Source organism: Neolamprologus brichardi, chromosome 7 (genome assembly GCF_056152115.1).
Source record: "Neolamprologus brichardi isolate AB-2024 chromosome 7, ASM5615211v1, whole genome shotgun sequence".
NCBI lineage: Eukaryota > Metazoa > Chordata > Actinopteri > Cichliformes > Cichlidae > Neolamprologus > Neolamprologus brichardi.
In genome coordinates this window covers 52455167-52474250 of record NC_142110.1, presented here as the reverse complement: position 1 = coordinate 52474250, position 19084 = coordinate 52455167, and the positions used below count along the sequence as shown (strand labels likewise).

General features: G+C 40.0%; 1 protein-coding gene across 2 annotated transcripts in view; it reads right to left on the bottom strand.

Moving 5' to 3' along the window:
* Window positions 1-18577, bottom strand: part of fibcd1b (fibrinogen C domain containing 1b) — a 120432-nt gene extending 101855 nt beyond the window's left edge. For both annotated transcript variants that reach the window (XM_006796810.2, XM_006796811.2), the window contains exon 1: window positions 17633-18577. In XM_006796810.2, coding sequence (XP_006796873.1) covers window positions 17633-17704 — 72 coding nt within the window. In that variant the 5' untranslated portion in view covers window positions 17705-18577. The remainder of the gene's footprint in view (window positions 1-17632) is intronic.
* Between the last annotated feature and the right edge of the window lie 507 nt (window positions 18578-19084).

The following is a 19084-nucleotide window of genomic DNA, read 5'->3' as shown; positions in this document are numbered from 1 at the left end:
TTCATGTAGAGTGCGGGGGTTTGATCGCTGCCTTTATAAGGTGTAGTATCGGTCACAGGAAAATGTTTGTGTTATTGTATAACTTATTGAGAATGACACAGTTTCAGCATCAGTAAGGGCATATTTTTAGATTTAAAGCTATCAAAGGGCAAACAAATGGAAAAGGAATAGTCTTACGAGCAAACACATATTGCACGGTAAAGCAATACCCTAGCAATGAGTCAAAACAAAGCAAAGCAATGGCATTATGCATAAAACAGTGCTGCAGCAAAAATAAAAGCACTGCAAGCACTGTTTTCCACTCCACGAGGAAAGCAGTAGTACCCACCTTAGTGAAAAATGGGAAATAAAGTAAAACCCTAATGGCTTGCCCAGGCTTGGTATGGAATATATACTGCTAAAAAATTAAGGGATTGCTTAAAACACATATCAAATTGTCATGAATTAAATAATCAAACTAAAAAATCTTTACTGACATATAATTTGTTGAAAACCAAAAGTCATAACAAGTGGAAACCAAAATCAGCAAATCTTTAAATATTGCATTTAAAATAAATTAATGTTGTTCACATGTTCCCTTAACATTTTTAGTGGTATGTTTTAATATATTTCTTAACCATATAACATATTTATGTTCATGTATAATAACAATCTTACTAAATTAGTGTTCTGATTTGTGGTAAGACATTTTCCCTCGTGGTGAATTTGATTTGTTTTTGTTGCAAAAGTCCTGTTAGATATATCCAAGCATCCCATTTGTTCAATATGGTATATGTTAAGCTGTTGCATTAACAGTTACTGAAGCCAGTTAATGCAATCCGAATTGCAACCTAGCGTACTTTACTTTACTTGGGCTACTAGTGCTCAAATAAGAAAAAAAAAAGTGATGAGGTGGAAAAAATGAAATGCAGGCCACACTATTTGAAATAGAGCACTTTCCTTTTACATTACTCTGAAAACTTGGATCAAAAGTCACCAGCCTGAATCTTTGGGACTGAGAAGCAGACAAATATGAGAGCAGAAGCACACTTGCTCTCTGGCTGTTTGTAATAGGAACTGTCACACAACTGTCACTTTTCCTGTGAATGAACTAGGGCTGTGTCAAAAAAAGTACTCCAAATGAACAGTCAGAATACGGCAAGGACTAAATAAATGTAGAGTGACTGCATAAACAGACCAATTGAGTGTGGTTAGCTAGTGCTGGACATCAGTCATGCTCAGGAAGTAGCAGACAAGCTTTTCACTGTATTTACTGAACTAGAACTATATAATAACTCAAACTCACCTCATGTCTGGCAGGTTTTTCATACCAACTTCTTGCAAGGGCTAGTGTAGGTTCAGAAGTGACAGGAAAATAACCATATGGTATCCTAATGCTACTAGCTTACTGTAAGCTAACAAAAACGAATCTTAATATGACTTTCTAGATTACACATCGACTTAAGTTAAGACTGGCAACTGGAAATCAAATGGATCAAATTAAAAAACTTGACTTAGTTTAATTTTGACTAATTAAACAAGACGATGCAGTCCTTACAGCATGCCAATTCTCCAATTTCAAAACAACAGTAAGGTGGCAAACCTATAGATTTGACCCATTCTCAAAATTAGGAAACTTTAAAAGGAAGACACACAAGAACTTAATTAATGGAGTTCTCTGCTGACAATTTCTCTGGAGTTACGCGATTAAACTGCTTCATTAGTGTCTGGGGAGAAAACAGACAGACGAGAAAGGCAGACCTTGGGGGGGAGAGAAATGGGGAGATGGAGAAAGAGTAAGAGCCTGCTTTGTTAGTGTTTGAAAGAGCCACTTTCAAGGCAGTAATTATGACGCAGAAAGAATGTAATTATTTTCCCAGAATGCCAGAGGGCTTTCAAGTACCTCCTAATAGTGATGGGTGACAATCTAATAGACTACAGATATAAGTGGTGCACGAGGCTTAATTGGTGTTTAAATGTAAGTGACTTGTCTGAACACATCTAGGCTCTTTCCTAAATGTGTCGACTGCGCCTGCACCTTATGATCCAGCCTGCCATGATGTGACAAATTTGATCAGAGAAAAGCAGTATCATTGTGCAACTCATGCAATCTGACAGCTTGCAGTAACAAGCCTGAGGTGTTGCGAGTGTTTTAAGACTGATTAAGCCGCTGTCACATTTTGCACTTCCCTGGAGATTCCTGTTTAGTGCCAAATTCACAATCAGATGTAGAAACTCGATGTGAATAGAGATCGTCGCGGGTCACTTGAGAAAGTTAAGTTTCAGATGGCACGTGTTGGCTAGGAAAATGAGCCAAACGTAAGACACTCTAAGTTACCAAGAAGGAAATCAGCTGCATTACTTCATGGTATTTGGATGACCAGCTTTTCTATTTTAATTAATTGTGATTTGGGGATTTATGCTTTACAGGGAAGCACAGTATCTCACTCTAAATGACTTTTCACACATGGGCTGAAGTGTCAAAATAAATGATTCACTATAATGGATAAACCACTTTGCACCTTGTTGCTGCTTTTCCCACTGCACTAGTGTGAACATGGCTTATGGGAATAGAGGCATTCTCTGTATAAGCCCGGTGGGAGAACTGCAGTGATGAGTTAAAATTTTTGGACTCCTAATGGAGGGAGAACACACCACACAAGTTTTTTTTTTTTTTTTTTTTACTTGAGCCTCTGTCAGCTTACATTTGAGCACTGTCTTCACACAGTCATTTCCTTTCCTCGCTACTCCGCTAAAAAGTCGATTCGAGAAGCTTAGTAGTCTGACTGAAATCATAAATCCATTTTTATTCATTTCCAGATTTTCATTTTGGAAGATCTATTATAAAAGGGGGAAAAAACTATTGAAAGCTCAATACATGCAGCATGCAGTGACATTTCGAGTAAGCTACAGCAACAAAGTGTTGTAGCTTGTAGCTCTAAGAAAATCTGCTCTGAAGCAGAGAGTGGGTTGTGAGGCTTGTGACAGATGTGAACAGCAAGCTGAACTTTATTTTAATAAACACTGTAGAGGGATGTGTTTGCCACCACCCCCAATACTCTGATCACCATTTGACCCATGGCCCGGCTCGCAGCCAACTTCTAATTGTGACAAGGCGCATATGGCACATAATTATTCAGAATAATCTGTTACCATGGTGAAAGCTGACCCTGATGGCGACTGATGCATGCTCTTTATGTTAGGCTCCGTGGTCAGAGGCAGTTTTTGCCTCTTTGCCCCCCTAATGTGCTGCGGATTAGAGATGTACATTATCACTTTAATCTTCTCTTTAACCCCTTCCATCGGCCTCGCAGCCCCAGCAGAGAGACGCCTACAGCCACTCAGCGGAGCTGCATATGGCCACAAATGACGTGTGTTTTCCTGCTTATGTGTTTCATGAAAGCCTAATATAAACATACGATTTCATTCTCCCCATAGTGCCATCCTATCTCAGTAATCCACTTCACTCGTCATCTCCATCAACTCCCTTTGGTGTCTCTAAGTGTATGCTCATGATATAAATATACCAAGCTGCTGTTAAGCTCTTACTTACTCTGTCTCTCCCTAAGACAGTCATCTTTCACAAAACAGATAAACAAGCCTTTCACTTGGGAGTTGTATATAACTTACTGGTGAGGTATTCCCTCCCCTTCACCTGCATGAGTCATAATTTTTTTTAGTAATGGCAAAATAATTTGTTTCGAGCTTAAAAATGTCAAAACTGAATTTTCCTCAGATCAGTAACAACAGTCAAAAAGCCATTGCAAAGTATATTAGGTAAAGATTATGATTTTAATAGAGTAATAATTTTGTTTCAAAGATAGGAGTCATTTTTTATCACATTTTCCCAGTGATGCTCATGCATCAATGGCACACACTCGATGCCAAGACTTGAATCAAATTAAATTGTTAAGTGGATTAGAAACAAATGCTATTAGGGCAGAATTCTTCCATTAGACAGGGAAGTCAGTGTGGAACATTGTTCTATAAGTTTCCCAGGTTCATTTATTAATAATATATGGAAGATATCTAAGCCACTGCAGCTTTGTGACCCCTGACACGTCTCACTACAAGCTGACAGCAACTGCTATACCCCACGTAACAGAAATCCCCACAGCAATAACACCACAGCCACCTAAAATAGAAAATACACAATCATCAATTTCTCTTCAGCTGATGACTGGCAGTGCCTTAACTCTGGAGTTAAAAGTCAGTCTGTCAGAACAAAGGTTAGTGACCCCAAATCCCCCCACCATCTCTTCCCCTAAACTTGTCATTCCTTCATCCTCCTCTCCTACATCCATTCCTCTTGACCACCCTGCCCCATAGTGCTAAAGAGTTTCTCTCTGCATCTTCAACACATGCAATAAATCAATGTGAGCTGAGTGGCTGTAGAAATAGTGTGAGTCTGATTGATTTCTTATGTTAGCACATTATAGGAGCCTGTGAGGAGGCTGCCAGATTTCATTCCCCAAGTGAGAGAGGCTGTGCGAGAGAGAAAATAAGTTCAAAGTATGGTGGGAATTAAAGAAAGACACTGTTAGCTAAAGAACAATTTTCAAGACTTGTCTGTGATTATATGACAATTATGCTGCAGTCTAGTCGCAAATTAAGGGTTGTCAAAAAAAGAAATAGACTCAGTTTTATTCTTTACTTTTCGCTGCTTTTTCTCCAAACCCTACATAAAAACACCAGACTTCAAACTTTTCTGTTAGATATGTGACAGAAAAGTTTAGCCGGCTTCCCTGGAGCATTTAAGAGCTGCGTGTCTCAGCTCCTGCTCCTTCTCTCCATTCACCCAACTCCATGGTATTTGTTTGCTTTGGCTTTCATTTCATTTTATCAACTGATAAATCACATCAGCACACCTCATGGAGTACTATAGTTTTCTATTCATTTTGGTTAATACATTGTTAAATTCTGATGCAAGTAGTGTCTTTTCCATTATTTGTCATGGCCCTTTAGTTGTACTGTGACAAATTTGGGGGCTCATCTGGGATTTGAACCTGGAGCCTCTCCAAAAATGTTGGCGGATGAATGTTAGGTATGTGTTGTTTAGTGTAAAACCTAAAGCAACCAGGCCAAAAGCCAGCCAAACAAATAACATGATGCCACCAGTTCAGACACATTGCATACTTTATATTCACCCATCAAATTTAAAAGAGGTCCCAGGTTCAAATCCTGGACGAGCCCCCAAATTTGTCACAGTTAGTCAAGGGCCATGACAAATAATAGGAGAGAAATGACGTAAACCAAAATTTACCTTTTTATTAACCAAATAAAGTAGACAAACATCGTGCTTCATGAGGTGTGCTAATCAGCGTTTTCATTGTAACACTAGTTGGATGGGTGATTGAATGTTAAATATATATAGATTTGGATGTTGTGATAACCTTAAACAACCAGGCCAAAGCCCACAAAACAAATAATATGGTGTTGGGTGAATGGAGAGATGGAGCAAAAGCTGAGACACCAAGCTCTTAAATGCTCTGGGAAGACTGGCCAGGTACTCCCTGTTGTACTGATTAACTCTGCCTACCAGACAACACAAATGAACAAACAGCCGTAACACATCAGGCCCTGACCAAGAGAGAGGGCTGTCCGTCGCGTGTAAACTTAATTCATTAGTGATTCTGTAAGGAAACTTTAAATAAAGGTGGCAGACAAATGGCTGAGACACTGCTGTGCTGACAGACTTTCTAAAGGCTTTTACAATATCACACAAACCTAGACTGGAAGCACTTGTACCTGATAATCTGACAGCTTGTCTGGAAAATGTCAATTTAAGATTAGTAAAGCAAGGTCAAGATGAAAGTAAAAAGAAACTTTTAAAAGTGTATAAATTTTAAATTGTGCTTTTACATGCCATCCATGAGACACAAAAATAGATGAATGAAATTAAATAATACTAAAAACACAAGGATAGGGGGATATAGAGGACAGATAATGCTCAGAGAGAATGCAAAGATAGTCTTAAGCTTCTGTTTTGAACTGTTTGATAGTCAGGGACTGAATGCTGCAGTGTTTGGGCCATACATCTTCTAAGTCCTTGGATAAAATAACAAGCACTCCAGCAGAATAACAAAACTAAGACATCAGTTTCAGCAGAGAATAATAAAATCCCCTCTGGCACAATTTAAACAAAACACTAACATTAAAAGCCTGAAAACTATTCATACTATTTCCTGTATGGATGTTGTATTAGATTGCAATTATTCTACAGGTGGCTATCAAGTCTACGTCAATACACACTGTGAGAGCCAAGTCAGACAAAATGCCAGTAAAGGACACTGCTTGCCTTTCACACAACAAGAAAATACAAAACCTCTGCCCATCTGGTTGTTTTTATGCATCATAGAGTTTAATTAATTTAATTTTTATGAAGTCATGGTTTCTCAAAGACAAACTGTAACATTTATGGTGAGATCTCCACAGTTCATCCCATATGACCAAGGTTATGAGCAAATATGTGCAGAGTCAGTCTGCAGATATTTGCTCATGGAAGCTCATAAAAGTGGTACTTTCCTTTACTACTGTGTTACCAAGGTAAAGGTAAAGGTAACATGGTAAACTTTACACACAGAGAAGATTATCAGCAAATATCAGCTTAACTCATGTTTACCTTTGCCACACAGATTGCTCGCTTTAACCAGGTTGGATCACCAAGGTCATCTCAGCGCCGTTCTGGGCGGGTTAACTTCAGAGGATCAGACCAGCAGCTCACTACTGATTAAATTACAGTCATCATTCGCACAGGACTGACAGGAAGACTATTTGCAGATCAGATTTTAAATGTCAAATCATAATTTGTGTTTAACTATAACACCATTTTCCCGGTGCTTTGTTCATAATTATCATAATGGAGTTTGCAATTATGTACTTCTATCTCTTTCACATTAAAATGGTTTTTGCTGAATAGGTAAATCTAAATCTAACACAGCCTGCTCTGTGATATTAGTTATTCAGAGCACCTAATGCTAGGCTCAGCGAAGCCAGATCCACCAAAGTGAGTCAGTCCAAGATGAACTTGCTGGTCCATGCTAAGCATTAACATTACAAGCTTATTACGGACTACACTCCATGTCAAAATGTATTGCATGTGATATAGAGTATTAGGAATATTGTAGAATGCTATGCCTATTATCTGCTGTTTCCTGGATATTTGTGTCCACTCACGAGGTGCTTTAGCTACCGAGCTTTAGATGTGTGCATTTTACTGTAGCTGGTTTTCCTGTAATGTTTTGCATTACTAAAGAGTCTGTGTGTCCGGTTTCATGTACAGTAGGTGTCTGCATGAGTGAGTGTTTGTTTCTCTGAGGAATATGTCGTTCTGCTGCTGCCAAATTCCACGGCATCAGCAGAACGAGTGGTCTGCAGTACTCAACATTTCCATAGCCAATCACATTCAGGCTATAGTATTGCAGAGACGTGCAGAATTTCACCAAAGGAGACAAGACAAACCACATATAATAATTATGCTCTTGTCTAGTGAAGCCATACGAGGGGCTCAAAAACTGCTCTGAAATGAGATGTAAGTTGACATAAAGCATAATGGTTTTCTTTTTGGTGATTAAAAAAATGCAAGGTAGATGATGTATGACAAAGCCCATTTCAGCAGCTCTGTGTCTGTGTGATTTTTTTTTAAATGGGCTGAGAACAATAATATGTTTCTTCCCAAAGATATAGTAAATCCAGCTATGTGGGCTAGGGAGGGATATATATTTTTTTAAAAAAACCCGCAACAACAATCATTCTCCTACATTTTTTTTGACAGATTTAATGTTTGAATCACTTAAAAGGAGGGTTTTGGAATAACAACAAGCCATGGGAGTGAGGCCTACAATCCTCATTTATTCAAATGTGCCACTTTCCCCCAGCACATCTGAATAATGGCACACAGTCTGCCAGATTGAATTTTTGATGATGAATAAATAATGGATGTTAGTGGATAAGTCTGTTAATACATTAGCCATGAGTTTGTCATAACTGTTTAATTGGATAGCTGCAATAAATACATTTCTGCATACCCCCCTGCCTCCCTCTGTGTCTGATTAGTCCTGGATAGATTTCATGGATCAAATCTATTTTATTTATTTATTTTTATTCCTCTCCTAAAACTGTTCTCACGTCCAATACCTTTTGGCACCCTCATATCACTCACTTAACCTCTCTCTTGGTGTTTTCTTCATATCCGACTAATCACAAACGTAAAAACATAACTGACTTAAAATATAGTCAGCGGGAACTCTTCTACTGTTAATGAGTGATACCAAAGATGCTTTACTGCTTGCGGTCAGTGCCATCCTTGCAGAAAATGTGACATACATTTTAAAGGAAGGGATTGGGCTTGGTTTGGTGCAGGATCTAATTAATTCTCATTTCTTATTATCTTGTAAAAGCAAGTCCCTGAAACTAAAAAAAAAAAAAAAAAGGTCGGTGGCTATTAACCATCCACTGAGTGTGTTTTTTCTGACACATTTAACTGAATGGATAAGGAATTACATTTCCAAGCCAATTCATAAGTCAAGAATACTACCTAATTAGAACAAGGTTTTCTCAGCCTCCATCCTTGTTGTCAATTAATGCTGCTATTAACCTTGAGACATCTGATGGCGCATGGCCCATAATGACGCTATTATGTTTCCTCCGTTAGCTTAAGCAAGTCATCAGCAGGTAAATATATGAAGCCGGTTTGCTGTGGAATTGCCTTTACTTGGCTCAGAGGAGAACCAATAATGTGATTTTGGAGAGACGGCCGCACGGGAGAGAGCAAAGTATCTCGATCACGTGTGCTCTGGCAGTAAAAAGAGGCCCCCAGTACACAAGCACAGGAACAGATGACACTCTTTAGCATTACTATTTTAAAAATCAGCTGTGGCTTGCTCCGAGGCATTCTCCATATTCAGCTTAGTTTATGTTAAGACTGCATTATCATCCTCTTATCCCCTGCTCTCCTATGCTTTTTCTGCTCCAGGTCCAGTGGCCAATAGATGGATTTCTTGATTAAACTTCCCTGTATATCATAAATTATTTACTAGATTTTCAAATGAATTTGCTCAATTAATTCACTGTTCAGGCTGCATTTTTAGTTTGATGCATCAGAAAGGAAAAATGCGTAGGTGACTTGTTTTGTGTGCTTCCATGTGTGATGATATTTAATCGTTGATTAATGATGAGGGAACATCAAGACAAAAAAAAGCCCATTATGTGGTGTTGTGGAGCGATGTATGTTCGCTTAAAAGAAGGGTCCTAATCTCACATCTCTATTTTTAAAAGACGCTAGCGTGACCTGAACAGAGCTCTTTAACTCTTACATTGAAATCGGCAGGAGGAAATTGGACATTTCTCACTGCAGATATAAAGATAGGGTCCAATCTGTCAGGGAAACGAGCCCGGCTAGTTGTCCTCTGCGATGACTGAACTCTGTAATACATGCACACGCTGCATCGCTCTCATCCCTCACCCCACCGCTCGTTTCACATCTAGCCCACTCTTTTCCTCCCATCTCCACACACCTCTCATCTGCCTCTCACAGGTGATTTCCAATGCATTTTTAATGCTGAATTAGCAGGGAGGTGAATGATCAGCTGCATATTAGTGATATTATAGTCTCTTGGAATAAAATAAAACATTTTCTTTCCTTTAAAGTGTTCCTTTTTTAATCTTCATGACTTTTTTTGCAACATATGCTGCAGGACCAGCAAAGGTCCAACAGATGTACTTTTCATGTCCTTCCCTGCCTGCTTTCCTCTCCCCCCAAGTCTTTCCTGGACTCTTAGCTCTTCTACTGTAAAACCCTACCCATCAGGTCAGCTTGTTGACAGGTCTGTCAATACGTGCTCCGGCTGGTAGAGAGTAACCTTGGCCTCTTTCTTAATGCTCGCATTTACTTTTTCTCACAACTGTTCAAAAACATACAACAGGCCACCACCATCATCATCATCATGTACACACGTTGTGTTTGCCCACACACATTTAAGGACATGCAAGTGCACTGAGTCACGTGCACCTTCGGGCATACACACTTGACCCAAAGCGTATGTAGTGCACAAAATCAACATAATCACCAGAACCATGAATCAATTAGGTACAGTTATTCCCTATTACAGCTGTTTTCCTGGATGCGAGTGAGCCCTTGGTGATGCTTTGGGGCATCTGCAATGAGCCTTGTAACTGATCCAGGGGTTGACTGTGTGGAAAAAGACTGCGTTCCCTCCCCAAAAGCAATGTGTGGTATATCTGATAACAACCCTTTGTTGATGGTACGTGGGATTTTGAGCAGCTGGAATATATCTGCGTCATCTTACAAAGGTACATGTGCCCCCAGCTAGCCCGCTGTCTGTGCAACACTGATCTGGGACTGTCTATGATTCATTCGCTCCAACCCTCCTGTGTCATTTTTACTCCACTTTGGGTTACTCTTTTGTTTCTTTACTCTAGGTCTTGTTTTCATTCTTCTTCATGAAATTCTGTTTTCATTTGTGTTCCTGTCCTTCCTGGATAATGGCTCTTTTTTTCTCTGAAGGCCTTGTTGGCCAGCTTGCAACACTAGAGATCTGAAAGTCTGCACATTCATGTGAATAAGAAATATATACACTGAGAAAGTGAGAAAAAAAACATAGAAATAAGGGATGAAAAGCACACAGGAAAGCAGTTCCCATGTTTAACCTTCAGATGAGCAAAGGCCTATCTTCATAGAGCTACGCATCCCAGCATACATTTCTATTCTGAATATCCACTAGCTCACCAATATTGTGGATCTGTAGTCTTGTTTGAAAAATTGTGCAGGCATTCCAGATGTGACCTGTTTTACGTCCTTTTTGAATATTGCCTAGATGCCCTTCCTGGACTTTTTACCAACAAGCAGTTTGTTTACAAAAAACATCGTATTAGAACAAAAGATGACAGAAATACTTATAAAAAGAGTAGGAAACATGAGAACATTAAACACAATCATGAGACAGACTCATAATCTTAATCCTACCATGAACTAGCCAAATTACAATTTAACCATAGGGTTGTATTTGTGTATTATCTATTTGTCAGTATATTGGTACTGGCATTTACAACAGTGGAAAATAGAAAATTAATTACACAGTTATCCACCAGAAGGCGCTCTGCAATTTCTCTGTTTGCAACACCACAAAAATAACAACTAGCTAATGCTGGCAGACTATAAGACATGAGTGATATACGACTTGTCGTGACAACAAAGAAAGATGATCTTTATGTCATTATTGTAAGAACTTAATACACATAACCAATATTTAAAAAAAAAAATACATCCTATGTATTGGATTTTGAAAACTCCAAATATGGGACTGGTTCTTATATAGTGCCATTTGAGTACTTAAGCGCGTAAATGGCTTTATACAATATGTCTCATCTGCATAAGCACTTTTTTCTACATCTAAGTACTTCCTATCCAGCATTTGGACACACATTCAGAGTCCGATGAACGCATCAAGATCAGCTCAGGGTTCAGATTGGACTGGATTCTGGTTCTTCAGGGACTGAACCACCAACATTCTACATTGAAATACATACATAAATATTTTTTTCTTCAATTAAAAAAAAATTACTGAACATATTAAGACTATCTGTTTACAACCATTTTGTAACTAAAAAAGTTGGAAATATTAAAAAAATATATAAAAACAACATGCATCTGCTTTTTATTTCCATAGCAATTTGGTAACCAATATTTTGGCCACCTCTGGCCTCATTGCTCATTATGACCCTTCAGTATTTTGCAGCTGAACAGTGACCATTTCTATTGCTGTCACCATGGAGTTTGCTACACAAAATGGCTCTGTCTGTGTCAGAAACCTAAACAAAACTGCATGCCGCTCCATTACGACACTCAATCACTTTCTATGAGAAAGCACTCTTCACTTATATAACAACTTGACAGTAATGGCTCATTACCTCTTTGATCCACCAACACACAGAGTCCTCTCACACATTCATACCTTCATTCTAACAATAGTCCTGCACTCCTGTGAACCACTTAGGCTTTGAACCCACAATTCAACAATACTAAAACAATGGAAAGCATCTATAGCGCATGGATGTGTTTATAGCTGGAAGGAAGCTGATATTGCTCCAATACAAAGAATAAAAACACAGAGAGGCAATTAGAAAAGCATTTGTGTGAGAAGAGACGTACCCACAGGAAGATGAGAAACAGCAAAAAATTAAGGCTTTGAAATTCATTATAGTACACGCGCCAGTTTATAGGGGATGTTGCTATGAAGAGCAAAGTGAAATCAGTGACACCGAGGGACTGTTTTTGTTTTCTTCTTGATAAATAGAGTTACTATATCTATTCTGTCCCCCCTCCCCCAACTAAGTTTGAAAGAGTTGATAAAAGTAAGTCATCACACAAGCGAAACATGCATAGACCCTCGCATGAAAATGTCAAACTATACTTTCATGTACTGTACAGTTCTTAACACAGTCTAATTTGAGATGTTTACAGTACAGACAAAAGCGCCAACATGTAAAGACAGAGAAAGCAACTTCCACATTATCATTTTAATTGATGCGCTGAAGTTGACTGAAAGCAGAATGTGTAGCTATTATTGCATCCGTATCGGTGATGTGACAAACACACGAAGCCCTTTGGTGTCAGGTGCTTCCTCGATGCCAAGCCAGAGCAAGGCAGGGGAGACCAAGGCCGAGGTTGTTAGAGCTGTAGTCCTGCCACAGCAAGACCCCCCACAGGGAAATCACAGGCCCGGTGATCCAGGGAAGTCTCTCTGCTCTGTTTTGCTCCAGTCCACATGGCCTCCTATACCTCTGGCCAGCTCAGCAGGTTCATTATTTTGACAAGGGTACCCACAGAAGCAGCAAGCCCACATCTGTCACGGAGACGGCACGCATTTACAATCTTCAGCCCTCAACATACTGTTATGCTGATGATTAAAGTATCATGGCACGGCTGTATAGAACATATACTTCACATGTGTCTGCTTCCACTGTAGCGTTGTTATTAGGGCCGAACAATTAATCAAAGTCACGATGTGAAAGGCCGCAATTTTCCAATCGCAAATGCTGCCCTATTAAACACAAATAAGCCGTAGCAGGTAAAAGTTTAAACTATGATGACAACTGCAAATTCTTTCTGTTACAGTTAATAAATGTTAAATCTTTGCATATCCTAGCTGTCATCCTAGCTAGTATGCTAACTGTGGGCATGCCAGCAGTTTTAATTTGATCATTAATTAGCAGCGGGGAATGTAAGTACAGCCACGACTCTCTTTTAGTCATGTTTTTGGTCTTTACCAAATCCTTTGGGAAGTAGCTGACTTTTTACAGGCTGCACTCATCTATATTTTCACTCTTTTTCACTGATTATGGCTTTTGGTTTAAAAGACTCTACAGAGAAGAGGAGATTAATAATTCTCTGTATTGATCGCTATGTGGGAAAAGTTTCACTGCCATTTGACGCATTCTTTATATGGAAAAAAAGAATAATTACCATTTTTGTACAGTGATCATGGCAGTTTCATGTGTTTGTTTGTCGAGTGTAAATGGCTTGATTTTCTCAGTTTTACGCACATTACTGTTTTGAACTCGTCACATGAACGCTATAAATCGGGACCTGAATGATTCAGAGCTGCAAAGAAGCGTGCTTTGTGATTGCATGTCTTCAGATATCAAGATTATCATCAGTTGCCTCTTAACAGCTGCTTGTCATTATTATCATGGAGTAGCCACTCTGCAATCTTGTTGTGCTGTTATCCAGAAATCTAAAGGCACTTTGGAACTTCTTCATTATGTTTGAATGCTACTGAGCAATGTCAAGCATGAGACTACTGTTGATTGGCACACCCCCTCCCATTGACCAGAAGATATTGCACTTTTCCCTTCCATTAAAAACGGAGGTTAAGGTGCTTAAAAAATACACATGATACATATTCCATTAGTACATGAGCAAGATTACTTTGTGATTGCACTCGCTTCAGGACCCTTCAGTTTAACGTACAGGACGAAAATATAATAATCACACAGTTACTTAGAAATTAAAAAAACAACCATCAAAAGCATTTCCACTATTGCTGTAGGCGTAATTATGAGATACGATGAAAAATCAGTGTGTGCATGAAGTCCTACAGAGCCTGACTCTTGTGCCACAGTTGCGTGTGGGTACAACGTCTAATTAAGTGAGTTAGTGCAGTTTGATAAATACCAGCAGAGGTGTCGACATAATTTGTGATATGGGTTGCTGCTGAGTCTGTTTTTGATACTTGTGTGTGATAAACATAGTGTGTGCGCGCATATCTTTGCATGCATGTGCTGCACATCATCCTCCTTCATATAGCTTTCCTTCATGATGTTTTGGAGATAGATAGACTTCCTAACTATTGTTACACGCTTTGCTGACTCATTGGTTCCATTTCTTGACTTTGATCAGTTTGTGTTGGTTGTGGTTCTAAAGTGAAGCTTAGGGTGTAAGAGCTGACGAACTGTCAGATATATTCCATGGTTTTCTAGTCATAAACAAAAAGGTTTTTTTCCTCAGTGCTTTGGAAAGTTTAGAGTTCACAGAATGTTATTGATTATCTCCCCCACTGGGCTTATCTCCGTTTAAAGCTGTACTGTGTGCGTGTTTCTGCATCATGTGTGGTAAAGATGAGAAATATACAGACATATCCTATGTGCAGTACATTTATATATACCATAGGTGTTAGCACATGTGTATGCACTTATATCACACTATGAAATTTAAAAAGAAAATGCACCTTAACCTGCTATAAGAATCACAGCGCAGTAACTAAAATACAAATCTATAAATCTGATATAGAAAGGGAGTTTTTCCTTCCCACTGTTGCCAAAGTGCTTGCTCATGGGGGTCCATATGATTGTTGGGTCTTTCTCTGTGTGTATTACTTTAGGGTCTACTTTACAATATAAAGGACCTTGAGGTGACTGTTGCTGTGATTTGGCTCTGTATAAATAAAATTGAATTGAATAGAATAGCTAACCTTTCAAAAGAAGACCTACAGTACAATGGGTTTTCTTTACAGGACAAAACCTTTCTTATTCCAGTGTTGAATTACAAAAATGTAAAACTGATACATAAATTAAAACAGAGAGTTGATGAATCACAATTTCATCAATTCATTCCAGCCATGTAAGCAAACAGGTTAACGATTCAGGCGAGCGGCTTTCATCGGAGCGTGAGAGAAAATGGAGGTTAAGCAGGTCATTGGCTTCAGGAGTCACATGATAATTCACTTCCTTGTCCTTTGGATACCTTTTTGATATTATGTGAATGACTGTTGTCTGTTTTCCTATAATCATCATCCAGTCCTTGGTCGCACTACTGCATGCGACCAAAAGCTCATATTCTGGGGATGTGTATTCATTCCAAAGCAACCTGCTCTTATCACATTTTGTTTTTGTTTTTCTGTTTGTTTGTTTTTTTGCCTTGACTTTTCTCAGCTCTGACTTTTTTCATCAACAAAGCCTAATATGAATGTTCCGCTATTGTGCTCGCTCGAAATTCTCCCAAGTTAATAGCACATCCAACCATGCGGCCACAGTCACACAGTTGCTTTGTATCCGGCGAAGATTTCAAAGCCGCTTTTTAAGTCGCACTTGAATCTCCGCTTTACTCTAAATGGCACCCATCTGTTACAAAAGGGCACAGATGACAGCCCACCTACAGCAACGACTCAAATATGCAGAGTTACCAGACAAATACCAGGCGATGTTTTGTAATATCAAGACAAACAGAGACCACAAGAGATCTCTATTACCTGATCCCTCCCCACTGGGTCTGAAATGACTGTGTCAATAGCACGAGACTGGAGATAAAAGATTGGTATTACTGCTAAAGATTGCAGGGAGAGACTGGCTGACAGAAAGAGAGGGATGGGGTGGGGATGGCAGAGAGAATGGTTATGTCTGCCTGTGTGTGATAGTAACGTAACAAGTGCCGAAGAAAGAGACAGATTGATGTAGGGAGGAGTGGGACAGATTGGAGCATTAGGCATTCTTATTTCCCACAACATCTCCTCTCACCCAGTGTTGAAGTTATGGATAACATTCGGCTTTTTATGCTTCACAATTTTAGAGTCATTCAGATTTTCTTTTAAATCAAAACATGACTCTGCACTTTTCATTCATTCATCAACAACACCCCACCTCAGTTTAGTTTACTGATCAGACACAGAGAGGCTAGCATTGCAGAACACACACACACACTCGACACATTAAAACCCAGGGCAGGCTATCTGGTGTTCACGTGACCTTTAAGTGCTTATAAAATAGCCAGGGGAGCTTGCAGGCAATAAAACGCTGGCCTGGACTCCACTTATAAGCAGGTTACATGAAGATCTGCCAGCTTTAACATACAACACATTAAACTCATCTCGGTATCAGTCCATACTCATGCAGCAAGACTCAAACACAGGCCCACAGTGCCACCATGCAAGTGACTCTGACTGAGCCCTGAAATCTACAGGAGAGCAGCAAGCCACACATCCAGCACCTAAGCAGTATTAGAAATTTGCCAAAGTCGAGCGTCTTTCTAACAATTGGAATGGCACCATTCACAATTCACAGTACAAAAAACAAAATAAAAACATTCTAAAAACGCATATTATTGATTAGTCTCACTGGGATAATAATGTTGTCGTATATTTTTTTAAAAAAAAAAAAATCTATTGTGCGATTTATGTGAGCTGATTTCTCATCGTTCCTATGAAACAAATCAAAGGTGCGTCAGCAATGGAAAGGTCGCCAAACTACAGGCTCACGTCACATTTGCTCTTACTGTCTCAGATTTCTCTGAGGAACTTTTTAGCACTTTCACATTTCTTATTAAAAGCCATCTACATTTTTAGAAACAGGGAAAAGAAAACGTGTGTTTTCTCCTTTCTGTGTGTTTTGCAAAAGCCACAAGCTGTATCAGTGCCCCGAAATCCGATCCCTTGTTCCCGAGGAGACTTTTCTCTCTCTCGCCTCCTCTCTCTGTCTCTTTCTCTCTCTCATTGGCTGTCAATAACCCTCTACTGACCTTGTGAAAACACATTGACTATTCCCCAAAGTAAGCCTTTCGTGCATGCAACACCATACACGTCCGACCCTGTCCCAGTTCACCCGAGCGGGAGACAGGCTGAACTCAAGACTGTCGGGAGGATGTCTGTGCGCCAAGTTTCGGCATTTTCAACAAGACAAACGGGATTTTCAGACAAGCGAGCAGCTTGCAGCCCGAAGTAATCTGACAATATGTGGCGAGGATGCAGCCGAGATGCGCAATTATCTCCTGCAGTGATTTTCACCTATTCCCCTTAATTAATGTATTTCTAAGTAGGGCTAACTAACACGTTCACGCGCTGTGACACGTTAAAATAAAAAAAATAAATAAAAAGTAGCCGTGGGGACCGTGTGATCCGCGGGTGGGTTGAAACATTATGACAGGAACAGAAGTGCTAAAGCTCGGGGAGTCGGGAATAACAGCTCATCTGCAGCTTCTGTCTCTACAGTGCAGTGATTCGCCCGAGAGGCACATCACCAAATTCAGCGTGGTAACACTGCAGCAAAGCAGATGCACCACTCCTCATAATAATAATAATAATAATAATAGTAATTTTTTTTTAAAAAAAGCCCACAGATCGAGTGGAGAATGTGCGGAACATACCTGGTTTTTATGCCGAGTTCCATCTTCGAGTTCAGAAGAGCTGTTCATGATTCCCCATCGGTCATTTACCATCACACGAAGAATCGGCGCATCGAATCCGCCTGTGTTTCGGGGCGGCAGGGAATAAGCCCACTCTTTTTAAGTCTTTACCTGCGATTCAGCCTACTCCATGAGAAAGAAAAATGGGGGCACTGGACGTAGAAAAACGGACAAGGCAAAAGTACTTATGCGGCACTTGCACACATTACGCACCAAGGGAACTTAGACTAAATTCCTCCAGACTTTCCAGCTTCTGTATCCAATATTCCAATTAGAAAGAGTTTTCTTCTATTACAATCTCCTGGAAATTAAAAACAGATTCACAAACGCGATTATTTTGCATTTAACAATTTTTTTTTAAAGAAAGAGCAACCTCTCCTCCAAAAAAATTATCTCGATCAAGCATCAAGCGCAGTCCTTTTAGTCCACAAAAAGAAATCGACAAAAATCTTTGTTCGCTCAGATTGCTTGGTGCATTCTGACCTTTGCGTCCACCCACTCCCGTTATCCGGACACTTTGAGGCGCCAGGTTGGCCAAGACTATTTCCACTTATCACTGAACAGGTAGAGAGAAGATGGGGAGAGAGTTGCAGAGCCGCCGCGTCCTTTCCACTTCTCCAGAAACCCCTTCAATAACGGAGCCGCTGGACGGATACTCTTGCTCTTTTTCTTTTCTGCGCCAGGCTGATCTATCTGGGAATTTCACACAGATGCCGTTGACAAGACGTGTTGCGGTGAGATTAGCGTGCTCCGCTTGCGAGCTCCGCACGGGGCGCTCCGTGCCTCCGACTGTCAATCAGCGCGTCCCTTCGGTACGTGCGGCGCGCTCCAGGGCAACGTTCCTCCCCAGTACCGCCCTGCCCTCGATAGATGTGCCACCGCCTCACCGCCTACTGCTTCTCTTCCACCGCAGCGCAAACCCTCCTATCCCGCTGCAACCCAAACAGAAGCAGATCATAGAAAATATATATATATATTTCTAATGTGGAGACCACAGACTGTAGGCGGTTAAACACAATCCTGAGAACAGATTGCTGATGGAATCCTCCTTGTGGAAATCTAATAAAGGTTGCTTCATATTTCAGAGATTGTCACAGCACCCTTTGAACATTATTGCACCCAGTGTCTGACTGGATTTTAATGACTAGAGGTAAGATTACCTAGGATTTCTAATTGGTGTGACAGCCGTGTGTGTGTGTGGGGGGGGGGGGGGCGGGGGGGGGGGGGGGGGGCTCTTTGGGAGTAAAAGGCAGAAGAACCTCACTAAGGTATATAAAAAAAGAGGGAGATGAAACAGAATATTAAACTGAAACTACTACCTCATTTATTTCACAGAAGTCAGACGACTAGAGCCCTTTCCTGGATTAACACAAGTTTGTGGTGTGTTTCAAGCTCAGTGGACTTCAAATCCCA